At 41.9% G+C, this 20,705-nt stretch overlaps 1 protein-coding gene across 1 annotated transcript in view; it reads left to right on the top strand.

Annotated features, from left to right (window-relative positions):
- The window catches only part of PHLDB3 (pleckstrin homology like domain family B member 3), a 29,764-nt gene that overhangs the window by 2,383 nt on the left and 6,676 nt on the right, over positions 1-20,705 (top strand). The window contains exons 2-9 of the mRNA XM_042440191.1: positions 10,728-11,009; positions 12,329-12,469; positions 13,301-13,438; positions 15,496-15,624; positions 16,520-16,675; positions 18,266-18,376; positions 19,613-19,699; positions 20,130-20,228. Of these exons, the coding sequence (XP_042296125.1) occupies positions 10,755-11,009; positions 12,329-12,469; positions 13,301-13,438; positions 15,496-15,624; positions 16,520-16,675; positions 18,266-18,376; positions 19,613-19,699; positions 20,130-20,228 (1,116 nt within the window). The 5' untranslated portion in view covers positions 10,728-10,754. The remainder of the gene's footprint in view (positions 1-10,727; positions 11,010-12,328; positions 12,470-13,300; positions 13,439-15,495; positions 15,625-16,519; positions 16,676-18,265; positions 18,377-19,612; positions 19,700-20,129; positions 20,229-20,705) is intronic.

Raw genomic sequence — 20,705 nt, 5'->3', positions numbered from 1 at the left:
GTCACTACAGTCATCGTTTTGTACCTTTCTCTCTCTCTCTCTGTTTCTTGCTCAACTGGTTTGGAAAATAGCCGAGCCAAGCCGTTTCTTCCACTGCTGCTTTATGGAAGGCCATAATTATCCCAATTGGACATTAAGGATAGCGGCAGAGAAGTATTGCTTCATCTGACATATTTTGCATTTGCTCAAAAGCTGGGACACAAGGCAGTTCAGACCGGGATTCCAAAAAGGCCTTTGAAATTATAATTTCAAGATACAGTTCAGCAGATTGTGATATCAAAACGGGGGGACCCAAAAAGCAATTTGATCACAGTTCATCGAACATCACTTTGACATTTGATTGTCCAGAACACACACACCTTGTAAGATATTTACAATTTATTTCAAAGGCGGGTGACGGATGGTGATGGATCCAGGGACTGACTTCTGCTTCAGGACCCTCTGAGGGCTGCATTGACTGTGAAAAAAGGGCACAATCCATTTTAAAAAGCACAGAATTATCTGGAAGCCCACTTTTGGTACTGAAAATATATTTCAAGGGTGGGCAGAAGTGAAGCAGTGATGGATCTGAAACCGCATTCTGCTTCAGGACCCTCTGGCAGCTGCACCGACTGTAGGAAAAGGCAACGAATCCATTTAAAAAAACCAGTATTGTCTAGCAGTCCACTTTTGGTTTTGAAAAATGGGTCATTTTTTATATTAAACAGGGCAGAAAGAGTTAGTTAGAGATGAATTGCTTCTCCAAAACTACCATGTTGTTGTTGTTGTTTGCCATCAAATGGTCTTGGACTTAGGTGACCCTATGAATGAAAGACCTCCAAACCTGCTGTCAACAGCCCTGCTCAGGTCTTGCAAACTTAGGGCAGTTTCCATGATGGAGACTATCCACCTGTAATGTGATCTTCCTCTTTTCCCCACTGCCTTCCATTTTACTGAGCAGTATAGTCTTTACCATGGAGTCATACTGGGTGTATCCACACTGCAGAATTAAAGCCGTTTGACACCACTTTAACTGTCACGAGTCTATCCTACCGAATCCTGGGTTTGGTGTGAGATTCATCTTGGTCTGTCAGAGAGCTCTGGTGTCGTACCTCACCAAACAACAAATCTATAGCATAGAGCCTTGGCTGTTAAGTGGAGTCAAAATGCTTTAATTCTGCAGTGTGGATGCATTGTCTCACGATATGTTTTAAGTACTACTAGTTGTTTTCTTTTTGACCAGAAAAGCGCAGTCCAGGGAATCTGGAGGGGATGAGGGCCATAACAATATCTTGGGGCCCATCCAGCCCTTGGGTTGGACTGTGTCCATCCCTTTCATATTTCTTTTTAGTCTGTCCTAAAGTTTCAGGGTGGATTAAAGAACACCCTTCGCTCATTCTCTGACTAATACTCAGGAGGTTACATTAGAGGCAATGACTTGTATACAGATGACCACTAAGGTGTTTTTTTGGAATATAAGGATTTGAACCTGCATCTCCTATGGACAAAATGGAGGACTTCATCAGTGTCACCGGACTGGATGGATAGAAAGTTGGATGTGCAACAATGAGATGGATAGTCAGTTACATACAACACTGTAAAAGGCGTTTCCGATTTAATTGGGCAGAAGAATTAGCAGAGACTGTTAAATATTAAGTGAGAGGCAATTGCTTTTAGGGTGCAATCATGGAAGAGATGGCCTCAGATGGAGGTGGACTTTCCTTCTCTCCTTTGGATGTCTAAGTTTCAAGAATGAGATTATGTGGGATGGACTAGGCTGGCTGGACAACTATGTCCTTTTCCTATGGTTTTGGAAACTCTCACCAGCTATTACTGTTGACTCTGATGGAAGTTATAGGTCCAAAACATTTCGAGGGTCCTTATTGCCAACCCTTGGACTAGATGACTTTTGAGGTTTCTTCCAGTTTTGTGATCCTACTTAACATGAGCAGAAGGTGTCATTTGTAAAGATGCACTCCTCTGTAGACATTTTTTGAGATATTGTGTGCTTTGACTCTGTTTATTTCTTTATGTCAAACCTTTCTCCCAAAATGGGACTCAAGGAGACTTTATTCAGGCTCCCCTTAAGTTGGAAATGACTTGAAGGCACACAACAACAACAACAACAAATGTTTCACACACACACACACACACACCAAATAAATGAAGACATTGGGAACAATTCTTTTAATTAATATGTATTATTATTATTATTAATATTATTATTATCATTATGCATTACAGTATTTATATAGTGCTGTAGATTTACACAACACTGTATATACAAACAATAAAATGGATAAAGTAAACCTGTCCATGGCGCACAATCTAAGAAATAATAGCATAATGCATATAAATAATACACAACAACACAGGTATACATTCAAGGACTGAGTCTGATGAAGTAGACTTAAATCTATGAAAGGCTATGCTTCCAACTTCTTTCTCTCAGTTAGTCTCAAAGGTGCTGAATGATCCTTTTCCATTTCAGGACTGAGTAATCTATAAAGAAAAAGTGTGTGATTCATCGCCCATTATTTCCTTCATAAAGTGCCAGAGGTTAGGGGCAAAACAAATCACTTTCTGCATACTTTGTACTCTGGTCTGGTAGAATAAATATAAGTGGGAAGAATGACTTCTCTTTCTTCAAATATGAGTACAGGGGTGACATTTCCATTTCTTGTGGAGGTTAATTCTGTAGTTTGGAGCCATGGCAGGATGCATTTGTTCTGGAGAAAGAATGCAGTTTGACACCCCTTTAAAATGGCTCCATCCTACAGAATCCTGGAATTTGAAGTTTGGTGAGGCACCATCAGAGAAGACGAAAAACCTTGTAAAACTACTACAACCAGGATTCTGTGGAATGGAGTTACAGCACTTAAAGTGCTGTCAAACTGTATTATTTCTACAATGTAGATGCACTTCTGTGATTCCCCGACCAAGTCTTAACCTGGCCTGATCCCACTGAGTGGCATCACATCGGAGGTGAAAGAGATCCTGGGCACAGTTCCCACACTATGGTGGGATCCCTTGTATTTTATATAAGTGTAATTATTTCTATGTTTGTGTCCGTACACACAGAGAGATTCATATACAAATCCATATAGTCACTTTTAAAAAATCGTTTAATTTTGGCAATGTGGAAATGGCCTCTTCAGCTAGGAACCAGGACTCCTACTTGGAGCCTTTTCAATAATAGGCAGTCTGTCAAGTCCAATTGTCTTTCTCTGTTTGTTTTCCATTCTTCCCTATGGAAATACATAAGATTTAATGAGGCAAGCCCCACCTTCTCCTGGGTGAGGTACGGAGTGAGAGAGATGACAGAAGGGTGTATGTAAAATGATACACCTTTCTTACAATGCAATAGAAACTAGGACATACGTTTGTGTAGGAAGGGGCTAATGCATGCACATGGAGACATAGTCTAGCATCATGTTGGTAAGTCCCAGCTAGCACAGACACATTCAATCAGTGGTGAGTTAACCATAGATAAATCCCATTGATTCAATGCATCTCCTTTAGTGAGGGCTAGAAACCAGATTTAGACCATAGTGGTATATCTAAGAGAGCGAGCATAGTGTAGTGGTTTGAGTGTTGGACTATGACTCCGGAGACCAGGGTTTGAACTCCCATTCATCCACAGAAATCCACTGGGTGACCTTGCGCAGGTCACACTCTCTTGGCCTCAGAGGATGACAATGGCAATCCTCTCTGAAGAAACATGCCAAGAAAACCCCATCATAGGGTCACCTTAGAGTTACCATAAATTGTGTTATCTAAAGAAAGGTGGCGAATTGGGAAGGTTGCCACCAAATGTGCCATATTTTCTTTAAATGTTGGGGGAACTAGCTTAAGCTCTAGTGAGGGCTAGCAACCAGATGTATGCCTGCCTAAGGTCGTCCAGTGGATTTCTGTGGACAAATGGGGATTCGAATCTGGGCTGCGAACCGGATTTATGCCATAGTGGTTGAGTAAGAGGCTGAGTAAGTTTAGGATCATTGGCATCTGTGTATATCAATACTCACTGAGAAGGAGTCATGGTTGGGTGAATTTAGAAGGTTTTAATTAGAAATACGTCCAGAACCGATTGAATCCGCCCCTCTCACCACATCTTCTCGTCATTCGTGGATTATATAATAATTTTGAAGTACTAAACTTTTAATCATGATTTTATTATTTAAATCTTATAGTTTGGGAGGGAGGGTTGGGTCAGGGTCTCATGGGTCTTGTTGTTTTATTATTGTGTAGTGTATAAATCATGCTGTTACCCGTCTCGATCCCCAAAACGAAAGGGGTGGGATATAAATAAATGTTTCATTCATTCATTCATTCATGCAGAATGTAATCACACACAAGATAGCAATTCACTGCATTCAGAGCTAACTGAAATGGAGTTGTGGAAATTGGATAGAAGAGGAGTTTGAGGGGTTTAAACAGGGCAATATTTACCTGTCCGAAGAGTAGACCAAGCAACGTGGGAAGTGGCTCAGACTTGGGCCAGAGAGGGACTTAGTTCATACATGGAGCACAGTATGTTTGCATAAGGTGTGCGCAGGGAGGCTAGATTTTGGGACCAATATTTATATCTGAGATCCTAGCCTCAAGGGGTGTACCATGGTGTAAGGTAATAAAGAAAAAAAACTAAAGATCTGATAATCTTCCCAGGAATCAATAATAGGCTTCTAGACTAGTTAATGGCTTTAATGTTAGGGTAACAAAAACAGTGATAGGATAAGGATGAAGGGTGAAGGGACAGAAATGTTGGCTGAGAGCATAACGGGGAGTAGGCAGAAAGATCTGGCTTCTCCTTTGTTTCAAGGTGTAAGAGGATATTCAAGAATTTGGAGGGAAGAAGGAGTAATTCAGTTTTTCCTGGGTCTTACACATGTCCTCAGGTCTTTGCTCCTTTCTCAAGGGAAGTCCACCTAATGTTCCAAAGGTCATTGTGACCTCCTGTGAACATGCTGGCACCAGATATGAAAATATGAAGACCCCAAATACAGGGGATGCAGGGTGTACTAACAGCCAGAAATGACTTGAAGCACAACAACAACAACAACAACAACAACAGTGGTGCACATGAATGATACAATTACAGTAGTTTGATTCCACTTTCATTGCCATGGCTTGATCCTATGCGATGCTGGGATTCATTGTTTGGTTGTGTACGTACAATGCTGTGTTAGCGCATGTATGCGTGTGCCTTCAAGTCACCTGTCAACTTGTGGTGACTCCACGAATTTCATAGGGTTTTCTTAGGCAAGGAATACTCAAAGGTGGTTTTGCCCATTGCTTCCTCTGAAATATAGCCAACAGCATCCGGTATTCATTGGTGGTCTCTTGTCCAAGTACTAACCAAGGATGATCTTCCAAGATCAGATAGGATCGAGTGCCTTATTTAGAGAACACTAGGACCCTCCCTGAATTATAGAGGTAGAGCTCCTTAGTGGCAATTTGTATTTTAATGGGGCACTTTTAATTTTCTGCTAGGAGGTACTAATGTCTTGCATGAATATAGCTCTCTAGTAGACAATCCTAAGGACCACTCCACATTACTACTCTTAAGATGCTATGTTGTAAAAATTATCTCCTTTTCTTTTTCTTATTTTGTATTTCTTCTTTATTACCTTTGATTACTACACATTTTCCAGTTTAGCTTTGGCCATTTCCTTAACAAATGTACAAAGCATGCAAATCAGGGCTCCTTTCCTTGTTGTGTGTATCCAAAACACACACATGCATATTAATGTCTCAGCAAATCTCCTGGCATTTTCCCTTCCAGTTCCTTGGTTGGCATTTTACCCAGTTCGGTGGAAAACGTTGACCTTGGTGTTATTTCTGTCCAGTGCGAAAGCATTTCAAGTGGAGAGAAACAGGGCATGGGGAGATAAGGAATAACAAGCATGTGGGTTGCTGAAGTGAAGCATTATTGATCCTTATCAGACAGTTAAGGAGACCTTGCTGTCATGATTAGGTTTGCAATTGTGTAAGAACTTTAACACTTCACATAACATGGATGGCTTAGTTGTCTCATATTAGGGGATCCTTTCACACTGCACAATTATAGCACTATGGTTCCACTTTAACAGTCGTGGCTCCATCCTGTGGAATCCTGGGATTTGCACTTTGTTAAGGGACCAGAGCACTAAGATCCTAAATGGCACTCCCTAACTGCAAATTGTATGCTGAACATATAATATATAAATCAAGATTAGGCTCAAAAAGAAAGAGGCGTGGAAACTGGAGGAAAGAACATCAACTATTATTATTAACTATTTAAGACATGGAGTGATCCCATATTACTAGGAGAAAATAGCAGTGACTTAGAAAAACTAGTGAAGGAAGTCAAAGAAGAAAGTGCAAATACAGGCTTACGGCTGAACATTAAGAAAATACAGTTGGCCTTCTGTATCCATGGATTCCTTATCCATGGATTCGGCCATCCAAGGTTTGAAAATATTCAAATAAATATATACATTCCAAAAGCAAACTTTGATTTTTTCATTTTATATCAGATATTACTTTGCTATATCATTGGATATGATAGGATGTGAACATCCATGGATTTTGGTATCCATGGGGGCCCTGGAACAAAACCCCAGCCGATACCTCAGATTATTTATATAACTTTAAAGTAGATGATGAAGACATTGAAATAGTTAAAGAAATCAGAAGAGGAATAGGAGGACGTGGAAAGGCAGCTATGAAGAAACTAGACAGAGAAAAGTGCTTCCCTTCATGAGCCACACTGAGCATGTCTAGAATTGAACTGGGACTTTGCACTTCCATGTGCAAAGCATATACTCTAATATTAAGCTACCCTCACTGTTACATGTTGCTGAAAGTGCCTTTCCACTTTCTAAGCACTATATTTGCTTAATCTACAAATAGATCTGCATCCTCCCTTGATTTAAACATGTGCAAGGCAATGGTTTTCATCTGACACTATGGAAATGTACATATGGTCCTGCAATATGTTGCTAACAGTTCAAAATACAGTTGGCCTTCCATATCCACGATTTATGCATCCATAGATTCAACCATCCATGGCTTGACAATATTTTAAAAAATAAATTTGAAAAAGCAAACCTTGGTTTTGCCATTTTGTATAAGAGACCCCATTTTACTACACCTTTGCATATAATGGGACTTGAGCACCCACATATTTTGGTATCTGTGGAGGTCATGGAACCAAATCCCAGTGGATACCAAGGGCCCACTATACAAAAAGATAACGCTTAAAAAACAACACAATACTGTGTACTTTATCAGTGGCAAATATTTGAAATAGTCAGTTGAGAGCTTTATGACACTTTAGTGTGCATGTGCATGCATGTGCCACTCTGTTCATGTGCAGAGAAAGACACACACAACCGTCCAACCCACAGATGTTTGACTTCCCTGAGAAGGGGACTGCGCTAAAGTTCCCAGATTCTCTGGGGAGGGAGAATGGTTGTCACACCGGCTTAAAGCTTGTAGCATAAATGTGCCCTTATACATCAAATGAGATTAGATTGTTTGCTAGTCTTGTCTTGTCAAAATGTGCATAAAAGGAACCCGGTGGGAACACAACTAGTTTAGTTGGGACGTATGCCAAAGGTGTGTGGCTCAGGTGACAGATGTATGGAACAGCGAGAGTTGACAATGTTTGGACAGATTTTGGAATGTCTTGGTGTAGTGATTTCTGAGTTGGACTAAGACTCCAAGAGACTATGGAAACCTAATGGGAGAGTAATAAAGTGGCATCAAAAATGCCAGCTCTACCATTAAGATGAGACTAGGTGCTGTTTATCCAGAGATAGTAGACTTCTGCTTTTTCCTTCTAGAATCTTCAGCTGTTTCCCTTTCAGAGACAGATGCATGTAGGGCCCATAATGTATCCTGCATTGTATCCCCGAATTAACTTGCTGCATTGCTGGAGGAGAAGATCACGTCACCAACACTGGTGTACATGAAATGGGAGAGGGGTGCCATCTTGTCATTTTCCTCATGCAGCAAAAAGTGATGACCTTTAAAATGTCACAGGAGAACGGTCCGGATGATGTTATGAAAAGCAGACCCTGGTAATGTCATCAAGCATGATGCAAGAAGCATCAGCCACAGTTGCATAGAGTATGTCATTCATATAAGAAACCACCAAGCCTCACAAATAAGAGACATGATGGCTTTTCTGGCTACCATTTTGGGGCATTTTCCCCTTTCCTTTTTGGTGTTTTTGGGAAGTTTGGAGGAGCTTTGCAGGGTTTGGGGGGGATGGCATTTTAGGCTGTTTTGACTCCTTCTATGGCAAAAGATTGCCCCAAAATTGGTCCCCCCTCCATTAAAAAAACCTTTTTTTAGATGTGGTTACTGAGGTCTTTTGGAAGTCCCAAGGACTGCACTTTGTCCACCTCTGCTTTAAATTCATTTTGAAAGGACTGGCTTTTGTTTTTAAATGTTTTTAAACAAGGGATCTTGAATGGTATGTTTTCTCTGTGTGTATGTGCCTTCAAGTCACCTGTTGACTTATGCCAACCACATACATTTCACTGGGTTTTCTTAGTCAAGGAATGCTCACAGGTGGTTTGCTGTTGCTTTGCTCTGAATGTAGCCTGCAGCACTTAATATTCCTTGGTGACTCTACCGGGAGCTGTTATTTAAACTACCCTGTATTATTTTTTTAAATTAAGCTTACAGTAAATTGTTTAACAGTTTAATTGCATTCGAATATTGACCTTTACGACATCTTAGCCATATTGTATTAAATATGCCTTGAGGCTTGGGAATAAAAGCAGCATGTCAATAAAAAGTGGTGATGGGGATGATAATTCTAAAATCGTTTTGGATAGTTACAGCTACACAACCTACGGTTATTCGTTCATAACTGCTATGTATTTATGACTACTTTAGGGCCTATGTAGCCACTGGGATTGAGGGGGCTCCATTCCTCTGTTAAATGAGAAGTAGTTGCCAGGAGTTTCCATCCCTATTGCATGAGCAATGTCTGGTGCAAAGGGTTTTTTTCTGCCCGTTCCACCAGATATTGCTCCCAGGAGAGGGTAGGAACATCAGGCAACTGCTTTTTGGTCAACCAGGGAAAGGATCATCAATAATCTCGACCCAAAGGGTTCTTCCCAGTAAGTATGGTTTTGGTGGGATCTGGCCAGAATCCATTATGCAGCACCATAAGTACAATCCTATATATTATGTGTAATGTCCCATAGGATTCCACTGATGATAACATTAAAACAGTTCCAAAAGCTCAACTGGAGGTTGAAGGACTGATGGCTGAAACATTTATTCAGAGGGAGCTGACCTAAATCAGGGCTGCAGTTGCAAAACGGGAGGAGACTAACCTTCTGATATCTTGGTTCCAAGGCATTTAGTATTTCATAGGTGAAAACCAACACTCTGAACTGAGCTCACAGGTGCAGTGGAAGCCAGCACACTTGATACAAAACTAGTAATACGTGATCTCTGAAGTGCACATCAAACAAATATTTGTTTCTGCAATAGCTCCTGAACACTTAAAGTGTGTTACTGAGGCCCACTTAGGTAGGGGAGATTGTGTCATTGTGGACCATGCCATAACAGCACAGGAGAGGGCTCCTGTACCTTTAATGTTTGTTTTATAGATGAATGAATTTCAGGTAATGTTGAGTATTAGCTGGTTTTATGACAAAGAACATCTGCTGAAACTGCCTTTGCTAAACAGCTACTAAAGATCCAGGGGTCCTTTCCAGTTTTCAGTCTGGCAACCTTAAACCGAGACACATGTTTGACTTTCGTGATGATGGATGTTTGGGCCTTATCTAGCCCTTCTGTTCAGCTCCACCTCCATCTCTAGAGATAACAGGGTAGAAGAAAACAGACAGAAAGGGATTTCTCAAATAAACCCAGGAAATTAAGTTATCAGAGATATCATGCGTGCGCACTGGGAGTATTACCCATCCCTTTGTAGCTGCCGGCTCCAGATCACACCCCAGAACCGGAGGGATTTGTTTTGAATTTAGTAGAGCAATTTGTGATTCTAGTTCCCACCTGTCTCTCACCAAGATGTTTCTATATTCAAAGAGTGTTCCTACTCAGGAGACTAGACTCTTGAGAGTGATATAACCAGTCCTGTGTCTTAAAACACAAACACAGAAAGCAGGGTGCTCCATGCTGTGTGAATTTGTGGGATTCACACAGTGTGGGATGCTGACTTCAGCATACAAAGCCCCAGAGGGCTAGATCTCTGCTTATGATAGTGAGTTGCAAATGAACGGGGCTGGTCTTCTAACTAGGAAAACAATACTCAGTCTATAATGATATTTGCTGTGGTGTACGTCTAATGTTCGGGACACTTCACATATGCCTTTTTGCAGTTTGACACCATTTTAACTGTTATGGCTCCATCTTAATCGAATCCCGGGATTTCAGTTTGTTGTGGCACCAGAGCTCTCCAAGAGAGAAAGGCTAAAGATATCATAAAACTACAGATCCCAGAATTCCAGAGTATTGAGCCATGGCAGTGAAAGCGGTGTCAAAACTGCAGTAATTGTTTCCAAGTATGTGTGCACACCAAGTATCATATGCAAATGATATGCAAATAATATGCATTTGTCTAATGATGCATTTCCTCCTTTTTGGTAATGGATAACAGGCCTCCCTGCTTATTAGCCTCTTAGCAAGCTAGGAAAAAATGCCGGCTAGCAACTTTGAGAGGTTATGAGCAAGGCTCAGCAGGGCATCGCAATAAAGCAGGTGTTCTTTATTTACAACCGTAGGACACAGGGACCATGCGCTCTTGAGCAATGGTGCTTCAGAACACAGAAGCCATGGGAGTACTGAGCCAGTCAGAGCTGTGCCCTTATCCAGCCACATTGGAAAAGGATCATCTTGAGGATGTGCCCAAGTGCCACCAGTACCCAGAAAAGGAGGGATCGCCAACCCAAGCCAATACGGAAGGGGACTCCCTTTCTTCAGAAAATGATTCCAGTCCAGGAGGCAACTCCAATGACTATACAGAGGACGATGAAGCCAGTAGCATAGACAGTGCCAAGAATGGGGTAAGTGACATTTCAGAAATCAATTTTATTTCATGTTTTTCTTACATGCCCAAACCCACACTCACACACCCACCACACACACCCATTATTTCTGTTGATAATGGGACAGAAGATGGCCCCAGCATGATAATAAAACTATTATTATTACCATCATCATCATCATTCCACCTTCCTCCCCCCAGTCTGGGATTCAAGGTGGTTTACAAAAGTTAAAACAGATAGAGCTAAAAAACAAAGCAAAACAAAACAAAAAAGCCATGTCACACCAAAATATGGTTCAACTATCAATAACATTGTGGTCTGAGTGTTAGACCATGATTCTGGAGACCAGGGTTTGATTCCTATTGGGAGGCCTTGGGCAAGTCACATGCTCTCAACCTCAGGGAAAGGCAAAGGCAAGCCTTCTCTAAGCAAGAAAACCCCATGATAGGTTTGCCTTAGAGTTGCCATAAGTCGGAAATGACTTGAAGGCACACAACACACACACAACCTTAGAAGCCATCAGTCATTGAAAGCCGCAGTCAAAGGCCTACTGATACACACACACACACACACATATATGTAAAGGTTTTTACGTGCCAATGAAGGATTAGCAAGGAAGATGCTGGTCTAACTCCTCTAGGAAGTTCCAGAGTCTGTAAGCCACGGAGAAGGACCTTTCCACACCAGGCGTGCTTTTTAATTTTTTATTAATTTTAATACAGACAATCTAGTTTGCAACTAACATCATAAACATTCAAAAAGGAAAAAATATACAAGAAAGAGAAGATGAATTTAAAAAAAACAAGTGAAGAAATGCACACACATCATTGAGAACTAAACTAAAATGAATACATAATGCTAAAAACGTAAAGCACTTCTCAGAAACTAACTATAACACTAATCACTAACTAACTGAGACACAAAAGGGCTCTGCCCCCCTGGATTCAGACTGTAAAGATGGGGGAGAAAAGCCATAAGAAAGACAAAATATATTAGTCTACCATTACAGTTCCAACCGGATAACCCTACTTCTAAAATTTTAGTAGCCATTGACACAAACTATTGCATCACTGGATTTCGTATTGCTCAAAAGTCCAGAAATGGTCTCCAAGCTTTCAAAAATAAATAAATAATAATCTTCACTTTGTCCTTTAAAACCCATGTGAGTTTGGCACTGTGGGCTAATTCAGCAACCGTAAGCAAGTTCCGTAAGAGGGGGTTAGCCATTGCCATCCTTTAAGGTTGAGAGAGTGTGACTTGTTCAAAGTCACACAGTGGCTTTACTTGGCCAAGCCAGGATATTTGTAGGTCCTAATCATACCATCCTTCCCTCCCAGAATGGGAGTCCATGTGCAAGAAGGTCCGGGGGTCGTGCAAAAGAAGAGCAGCAACAGTCGCTCCGTGTTCTTAATAAGATTGCGGCTCTCGAAAATCGGATCAAGGAGCTGCATCACCGGAAGAAGGAGCTGAATATTGAGGTACACCTTGGCTTCTTCAGTACCCCACCCTGAGACCCTATTCAGATGGTGAAAATAACCCAGGATGACTCTGGGTTGAATCTCTGTTGCTCACATGCATCCGGAATGCATCCCAAATGCATTTTGAATGCACCTTATTAAGTTTTTTGTGGGGCTGCCAAAACACCCCTTAACCTGGGATAATCGATACCAGGTTCCCCCCGAGTTTTTTTTTAAAATGTTCATATCATTGGCAGTGTGAATAAGCGATTGGAACAGACCTGAGATACTTCGGGATCAAACTTTGCATGCCTTGGATGCATTCTGAATACATTTGGATTGTTGACTCCATGTTTATCCGAGTGTTTGCATGTGTGAGCAATGGAACTCATATTGATGAACATAGATGAAGTTCCATAGTGTGAATAATAAACCCAGAATGCATGAGTGAGGTTATTTACAACATTCTGCTACAAAAAAAAAATGACAGCAGAATGGCCTCTTAGTCACAGGGAAGAGGGTTTCCATTGCAGAACTGTTGGCACCTGTAAAACCTGTCTTGTGAAAGCACCGCACCCAGGCAGATGGGGAAGGGTGACACAGAGAGAGAACAGAACCTGCTGGTTCCACCAAATGGGAAATCCAGGGTGCTCTTCACAACGCAGGGAGTGTTCTCAAGTGGTTTGAGCAGGAAACCTTGGAAGTCACACAAGACTTTGGGGATCTTCTGTGTCTCCCTGTTTGCATCTGTTTGCACCTCTGCCTCCTGGTGGTTGGGTTGAGCCATCACTTCCATGCTCTTGCTGGGATGTTCTGGTCCAGTTCTTCTAACATGGTTCCCTTCTGTGGCAGATGGACCTGGAAGGTGCGTTGGTGGAAGGAGAACTGAAAGAAGAGAGGCAAGAGCTGAGACGGGAAGAAGAGCGGCTGCTGGAACTGCAGAGGCGGCTTGCTGAGACGGAGCGCAAGTGTCACACTGAGCGGGAGAAGGTGAGGTGCTTCTCTCTCTGTTTTGTCAACAGCTTTCAAAAGATGCAGTTCTTGTCTAGAGTCTGTGCCGGATTTCTCTGGATGCATCTGCAGTTGCAATGCATGCAAATTTCTCTGATTTTTATACTGACCTTTGAAACGCTGCGAGGCACCAGTGTGTAATATTGTAAAAGGCCAGTTCTGAGGAAAGTGGGACGATGTACAGATGGCAGAATTAAATGCAAATTAAGCAGGTTAATTCCCGCCTGCATCCCTTATCCTGGTTGCAACCTGTTAGGGTGCAGTGGGGTTAAAAGTCTGTGCGATCAAGGAAGCCATGGCCCTGAGTTTGAAAGTGACCTGAGTGAGATGAATGATGATTGGGGATTTGGGAAGTCTATCATTCCTAGGGTCACCATAAATGGAAGGCAATTTGTGGGCATATGACGGCAACAACATTATTTATATAGTTGTCATTTGCTTACATACTGCCTTAGTTGTAATACAGTACTCTGTTATACTGTAGGCTTTCCATTTTGTACCCACTAAGTTTCTTATACTATTTTCACTGTTCTATTAACACTTTTGTCATTATCTGTTTGTGTTCTTCCCACCTTGGTTTTCTGCTGGTGTTTTGATCATTTAGAGACCTTGTTTCCTATTTTTTGATGTTTACATTGTTCTGACCTGTGAACCGTATCTTTTCAGCTATTCAGATTAGTGTATTTAGAATAGTATTTAATTAAATTATTTAGATTAAAGTATTTAGAGTAGAGATGCGAAGTGTCATAAGCATAACTGCAGTAATGACTTCTCCCAAATAAATAATGCAAAGGTGTGAGGAACGCTGGACCAAAGGTTGAGCCTACTATCAGCAAGAGAGGATTTCCCCCCAGTATACATATAACAACAACAACAACAACAACAACAACAACAACTTTATTACAGCCATTTGGCTAGCACAGTATACATATAGTTTCATTGGATAGTTTAGTCACTAGGTGGCACTGGAGTCAGTTACACCTAAGTGGACTCTCTCTCTGTGAGTTTAAACATGATAAAAACTTAAACAAGTTAAACCAGCTTGAAAAAGCCGAAAGTCTGCATCTGCACTGCAGAGAGAATGCAGTTTGGCACCGCTTTAACTACCATGGCTCAATGCCGTGGACTTCTGGGATTTGTAGTTTTGTGAAACATTGAGTCTTCTCTCAGAGAACTGTGGTGCCACCACGAACTCAGATCCCAGGATTCCATAGCACTGAGCTATGGCAGTAAAAGCAGTGACAAACTGCATTATTTCTGCAGCACAGCTGCAGCTGAAGAGCTAAAATCAAACATGTACATGCTTAAACATACATTGGGCTCCAAAAGGCTTTATTACCTAACTGCATCATGCTTACAGTCTGGTAAAACATCTCCTCTGCCACATGGTATATTGAATGTATTTTATTAATGCTTAAAAAGCACACTTCTTTGCTGATGTTTGACTTTCTAAACAAAAGACAGCTTGCAAAAGGTTCACCCAGTCTTCTAAATACACCACAAACATTACTAGCCTGTAACGTATGTTTATTAGCTGAGTGTAGAGCTCTCTTTCAGTATGAAAATGCAGACTATTGGCCTCCTAGTTGGCTCATTAAATCTAATTAAAACTCAACCAACCAGTGGAGGCGAAAGAGAGTGCACTATTCTTTTTGCGTTATCCTTCATTCATCTTGCTAACTCACTGAGTAGATCACCTGTGATCATTGTGTTGAAAACTTACTTTTTTGGACTACATCTCGCAAAATCCCCAGTCCAACTTTGGCCAATACTGGCTGGGGAAAGTCAAGGAGTTGTTGCCCCAAAATAACCATTTCAACCTCTGCTTAAGGCTGCCAGGTGACTTGTTAAATGCAAGATGGGAGTTACCACATCAGTGAGAACTAGGCCTCCCAGGCAGTTATCACTGTGAGGATCAAAGGTGTGCCCTGTCCTGAAACCTGGTAGGTGAGGATAGAATGAGTGTCTGTACATATATATATATATCGCCTGTGGGAATGTAGTGACGCTACCCTGCCCTCTTATATTTTGGGCAGGAGAAGGCACGGCTGCAAGAGGAGCGTCGCAAGGTAGAAGAGTTGCAGCGACAACATGCCGAATCTCAGATGCACCTCGACAGTCAGCCTGAATCTATGCGGGAGCGGATGCAGAGGCAGCTACAGGAGGTGAGTGAGCAGCAGAACTAGTTCAAGGTAGATTGGTGTGAGTGGTAAAAGTTCTAGGAGATTGGTACGTGTGTATAATAACCCTTAGGAGATTAGAGTATGCGGTAAAACCCTTTGGAGATTGGAATGTGTGTAAAACCCTTAGGACACTGGTGCATGGAGTACTCTTGGGAGATCAAGACTGGAGCATATAGCCAAACCTTTTGGGGATTGGAGCGTATGGTGAAATTCTTATGAGACTGGTGCATGTGGTAAAAGTCTTGAGAGATTGGAGTGTGTGGTAAAACCCTTGGGGGAGTGGTAGATTTGGAAAACTCTTCAGAGATTGGCACATGCAGTGTTACTCTTGGAAGATTGGAACATGTGTAAAGCTCTTGAGAGACTAGAGCACGTAGTAAAACGTTTGGGGGAGTGGAGCATGTGATAAAACTCTTCGGGGATAGAAACACGTGATAAAACTCCAAAGGGCTCTAAGTTTGGGATGTCAAGCTGTGCGAAACACTTTCATTTTTTCAAAAAGATGTGCACACAGAGAGAGATACATTTGGGGGGGGGAGGGTACTGAAGAGAAGGATACTAGCCCAGCCTTTTCCTTGAGCCTTGTGAGATTTGGTGTGCATCCTTTACAGCAGTAGCAGTGGCAGCAGTATTTCTTTTTGTTGCTTTTATGTTTTCCCTACCTTTGCAACCAACATTGGAATAGTACTTTCTCAGATCTATTGTAACCCACAATCTGACAAATGGAAAGCCTTGCCATCTCAGCTGAGAGCCTTTCACTGGCTTGCAAATTGTGGCAACCTGAGCAGAAGAGTCTATGCTCTCACACACCTGGACTTGCAGTCCTAAGGGATGGACCACAGAAGCTCTTGTGTTGACTTTGACTTTTTCTTTTCAGACATCTGAAATGCTAGAAGGAGCCCTGAGATGCTATGAAGATCTAGAATTCCAGCAGCTTGAGCGAGAAAGTCGACTGGAAGAAGAGAAGGAAGCAACCTGTCAGGCACTGACTGAAGAGATCACTCAGTTGCAAAATAGCATCAATCAGAGGAAGGTAGGAAGCAGCACTGATTCTCAAGGATTCATTTCCAGATGTTTGGCTTTGTTCTCACTCCAGTGGTTTTCCATTCCTATCCTGCTCTTTTTCTTCTATGCAGCAATCCGTGCGTGTAAAACGTTTTCTTTTCCTTTTAAAAAAAAATCATTGGTGTTGCTTGAGGATGCTTGTCCTAACCTGCTGTGCCAAGTAGGATGAAATACAGGTCTAGTTACATTTCTTTTGAGTGCCAACATAAAATTGGGTAGGTTCACCAACTAAAAATTTAATGGGTAGGTTGGCAAGGGAGGAAGTTTTGAACCAACAATGCCAGCTTTTCATCAGCAAGGTCACATATGAATGCCTTGCCAGTTTATTTAACAAGACTGTGTATTGTTTTGGAATTTCCTTAGGGTAGTTAATACAAAAATATGTTGTTAAAGATGGCCATACTTTTCAGTAAAGGATTATTAAATTGTAGTTTCATCATCTTTTGCTTTCTAAAGGTATTTGCATTTTGCTTTATGGCAATATGCTCATCTAGAAGTTAAATCTACATAAAGGCGGATGATTCATCAGCTAAAGATTTTTAAGTTGGTTCCCAAGCCTAGGGTTGTACTTTAGTTTTGTTTCAAACTATAACTGATCTGTATTGAAACAATGGTGCCTGGTGCTTCCTATTTCAGGGTGTTGGTGACTCCATTCCACCTTTTAAATTGAACTTTTAAAGAGCTTTCCAGGGTGTTGAACACATGCCCTAAATAGATTCAGTGCCGGTGAGACCTCCTGTAAATCTGGGCTCAAACTTGGGGCAGATGCAGTGACTTGGGGGAAGCTGCCTGCCATTGCATACAAGACCGGCAGGAATATATAGAGCTTGAAAAACCCCTTTCCCTCAAAGCAACCCATTCCTTTATTTGTGCTGATGATTAAAAAGAGGATATGCTGATGTTATTTGTTGCAGTACTGAGAATAGAAAAATTCCTATCATCAACGCTTCTGATAGCGCCTGACAATGTCTTTCAAAAGAAACTTGAACAACTAACCAGAAATATAGCTTATCACACTAGTAGAGTAGCTTTGTTCCCATTCATTATGCCAATACTGGAATGTAACTTCTTTTGCTTCCTTATTGCTGTATCCTGTCCCCCCAAAGGCAACTCATTACAGATTACAGTCTGAACTGGTAAAGTCCTTGCAAAGATTCACACTGGTTCTTTATATAAGTCGCAAACATGATTAGCCTGCAACAATTTTTTTATTAGTGGGATGGAGAGCTTTCTTTCAGTAGGAAAATGCAAACGGATGGCCTTTTGGTGAGCTAATTAAACCTAATTAAAACCAAGCCAGCTGGTGGAGGAAGGAGTGATGTATCCTGCTTTCACCTTGCTGACTACCCTGACTGCATGTGCTGATCCCTGATGGCCAGCATCTGGAAAGGTTTCCTTTTGGATCCCAGAACTTCCCAACCAACCTTGGCCAACTGCATAACATGCGTTGCTTATGTGTCATTATTTCCAAGCCTTGGGAATGCACAGGGGTGAGAATTTTTGTCTTGCCTTGAAATCTTAGTGTTTTGACAAATGTAAATGCTCTCCACCCTTCCAGAGAACAGTGCAGAGGCTGGAAGGCCAGGCTCGCTTGACAGAGGAACAGATGCTGGATGAGAGCCAACGATTTGCACAGGAGAAAGGAGAGGCTGTCAGGGATCTCAACGCGGTAAGAAATAACCTATTTTCTTGCTAAGGCTTATGGAAGTACCCACAATTCCGACTTCTCTACGTTTCCGTTCCAACCTGATTCCCGGCCCTCTCAGATTTTACAAGGACAGCGGAGTATATATGGTGCCAGTTATATGTGATTTCTCAGCTGCAGCAGTGTCATTGGCTGCTAGTCCATTGTTTCTGGGCACTGTCCAAACTTAGGTCATATAAAGCTCTCAGTGGCTGAAGATCTGGTTACCTAAATGCTATCTATTTCTAGTATGAGCTTGCTTAGGTGTTGAGTTATTTTGGAGTGGTGGAGGCTGATGTCTCTGAGGGCAGCAGGGTCCTGAAATCACTCTGGGGTTTAGTTTGAACTTTGAAAGAGCTATCCAAAGTGCTGAGCCTATTTTAGTACTAGGCTTCTCAAAACAATGTAGGAGGGACTTATATGGCCTCTCTAGAATCTGAACTAAAACCCAGAACAGACCCACTGCTTCGCTGACATAGAACCCACCAGCGTGTACGGTTTGGGAGTGTTCTTCTCCCTGTCCTTCCAGCCCCTGATGAGAACCTGAAAGGGCCTTCTTGGTGGCTGCACTCAAGCTTTTGTTCTCTTCTGAATGAGTCTTATCTATTGAGGCTCCATTGAGGCTCATCTACTTCAGTGGTTCCTGTTACAATGGTTGTCTTCCTTGGTTATTTTGAATAGACACAATGAATTACAAATGCCAGATTGTTCATCTAATGGTAGACTAAAAGTTTCACATTCCTTGTTCTTGTTGTGTGCGTTTAAGTAATTTCTGATCTGTGGCAATCCTAAAATAAAGCTGTCTTGGGGTTTTCTTGGCAAGATTTGTTCAGCGGGAGTTTGGCAGTGTGTGATGTGCCAAAGTCACCCTGTGGATTTCCATGGCTGAGCTTGCTTTCAATTCGCTCAGTGCCCTTAGGGAGAGGCTGCAGTTGTTTATATGGGATATTATGGTGCAGAGATATCAGTTGTGCTTCCTGCATGAGGAATCTGTTTGCTTCCAATTCACTCTGCTTGTAAAAAAAAATAGCATCTGTGAAGGATGGCATTGTTCAGGAAGTCATCATACTCTTCATGTCAAGACAGTCTTGTGGGTAGGTCAGTGGGCAAAACAGGCAAAGGAGGTGGGTATAAACAAAATGTTGAAGCAGGATATGTATGAGTCAAAACAAAAAAGATTTGCATGTCTAGAAACATGACTTGTGGTCTGTCTGTGTCTAGGAAAAAAATCGCCTCATGGACGTGGGCCAGGAGCATTTGGAGGAAAATGGGGATGATTCCCCAGAAGAGAAGCAGGGTGTCACTCAGGTAAGCACCATCTGATAGTCCTCATCTCTAGCCTCTAGTCAGAGTTTTTGCCATTCAGTTCAGGGACCCTTTCACACTACACCGTTATAGCATTATGGCTCCACTTTAACTGCTCTGGCTCCATCCTGTGGAATTCCTTGGATTCACAGGATTCACCTGTCTACCCCTAGACTGTTGTGTGAGATAACATTGTGTTGGTAAGGAAGAAAGGAGAAGGAAAGACTCTTGTGCATTGTGACGTATATACTACCAAAGTCACAGGTGCAAAACTCTTCAGTGACTGCTCTTAATCTCACTTCTGTCTCCACCTTTGGTTAGTTTTAGAGGTAAAAGCAATAGCAGATGGCTTTAGTGTTTTCGGAAATGGAGAAAAAAGCCCTTCACACTTTCTGCTATGTTCCCATGTTGATGTGTCTGTGTCTTCCCGCAGCTCACTTTCACCCAAAAGACGGATCGTAAGGTCATTGTGTTGGGCTCCAACCAGTCCGACTCATCTTCCTGTGTCTTCTCCGTCCGCAGTTCTGTCAAGGTCTGTCTTGTCCTGTTGGTCTGTCTTGATTTTCAGTGTCTCTCTTCCTTTTACATGTGTGGATGCTATCCTACTGTTCTAGAGCTGTATTCGGAGGGAATCTTGGGGGGAGAGCCACAAGATTATCTGTGCCTTTTCAGGATAGCACAGGGTGAAGATCAGTGACAAATCTGATGATACTGGAGCACCTACCTTAAGGGTGGGGAATCTGTTACCCTTTAGGGACCCAATTCAATCCCAGAGAAGTTCTCAGGCTACATTCCAGGGATGGGTGGTGCCCCAGGAAAAAGGGTGGAACCCAAAATACCAGAGACTGACAAACACAAAAGTTAGAGGACCATCAGAAGTGACAAGAGAGCAGAAATGTCAAGGGCCAAGATTCTTTATATACTCAACTATAAGTCGACCTGATGTATAAGTTGAGGGCAGGTTTTGGGGCCAAAATTATGGATTTTGATATGACCTGTGGATAAGTCA

Source organism: Sceloporus undulatus, chromosome 9 (genome assembly GCF_019175285.1).
Source record: "Sceloporus undulatus isolate JIND9_A2432 ecotype Alabama chromosome 9, SceUnd_v1.1, whole genome shotgun sequence".
In the NCBI taxonomy this organism is placed as follows: domain Eukaryota; kingdom Metazoa; phylum Chordata; class Lepidosauria; order Squamata; family Phrynosomatidae; genus Sceloporus; species Sceloporus undulatus.
The sequence above is the reverse complement of the archived record's forward strand: the minus strand, read 5'-3'. Positions and strand labels throughout refer to the sequence as shown.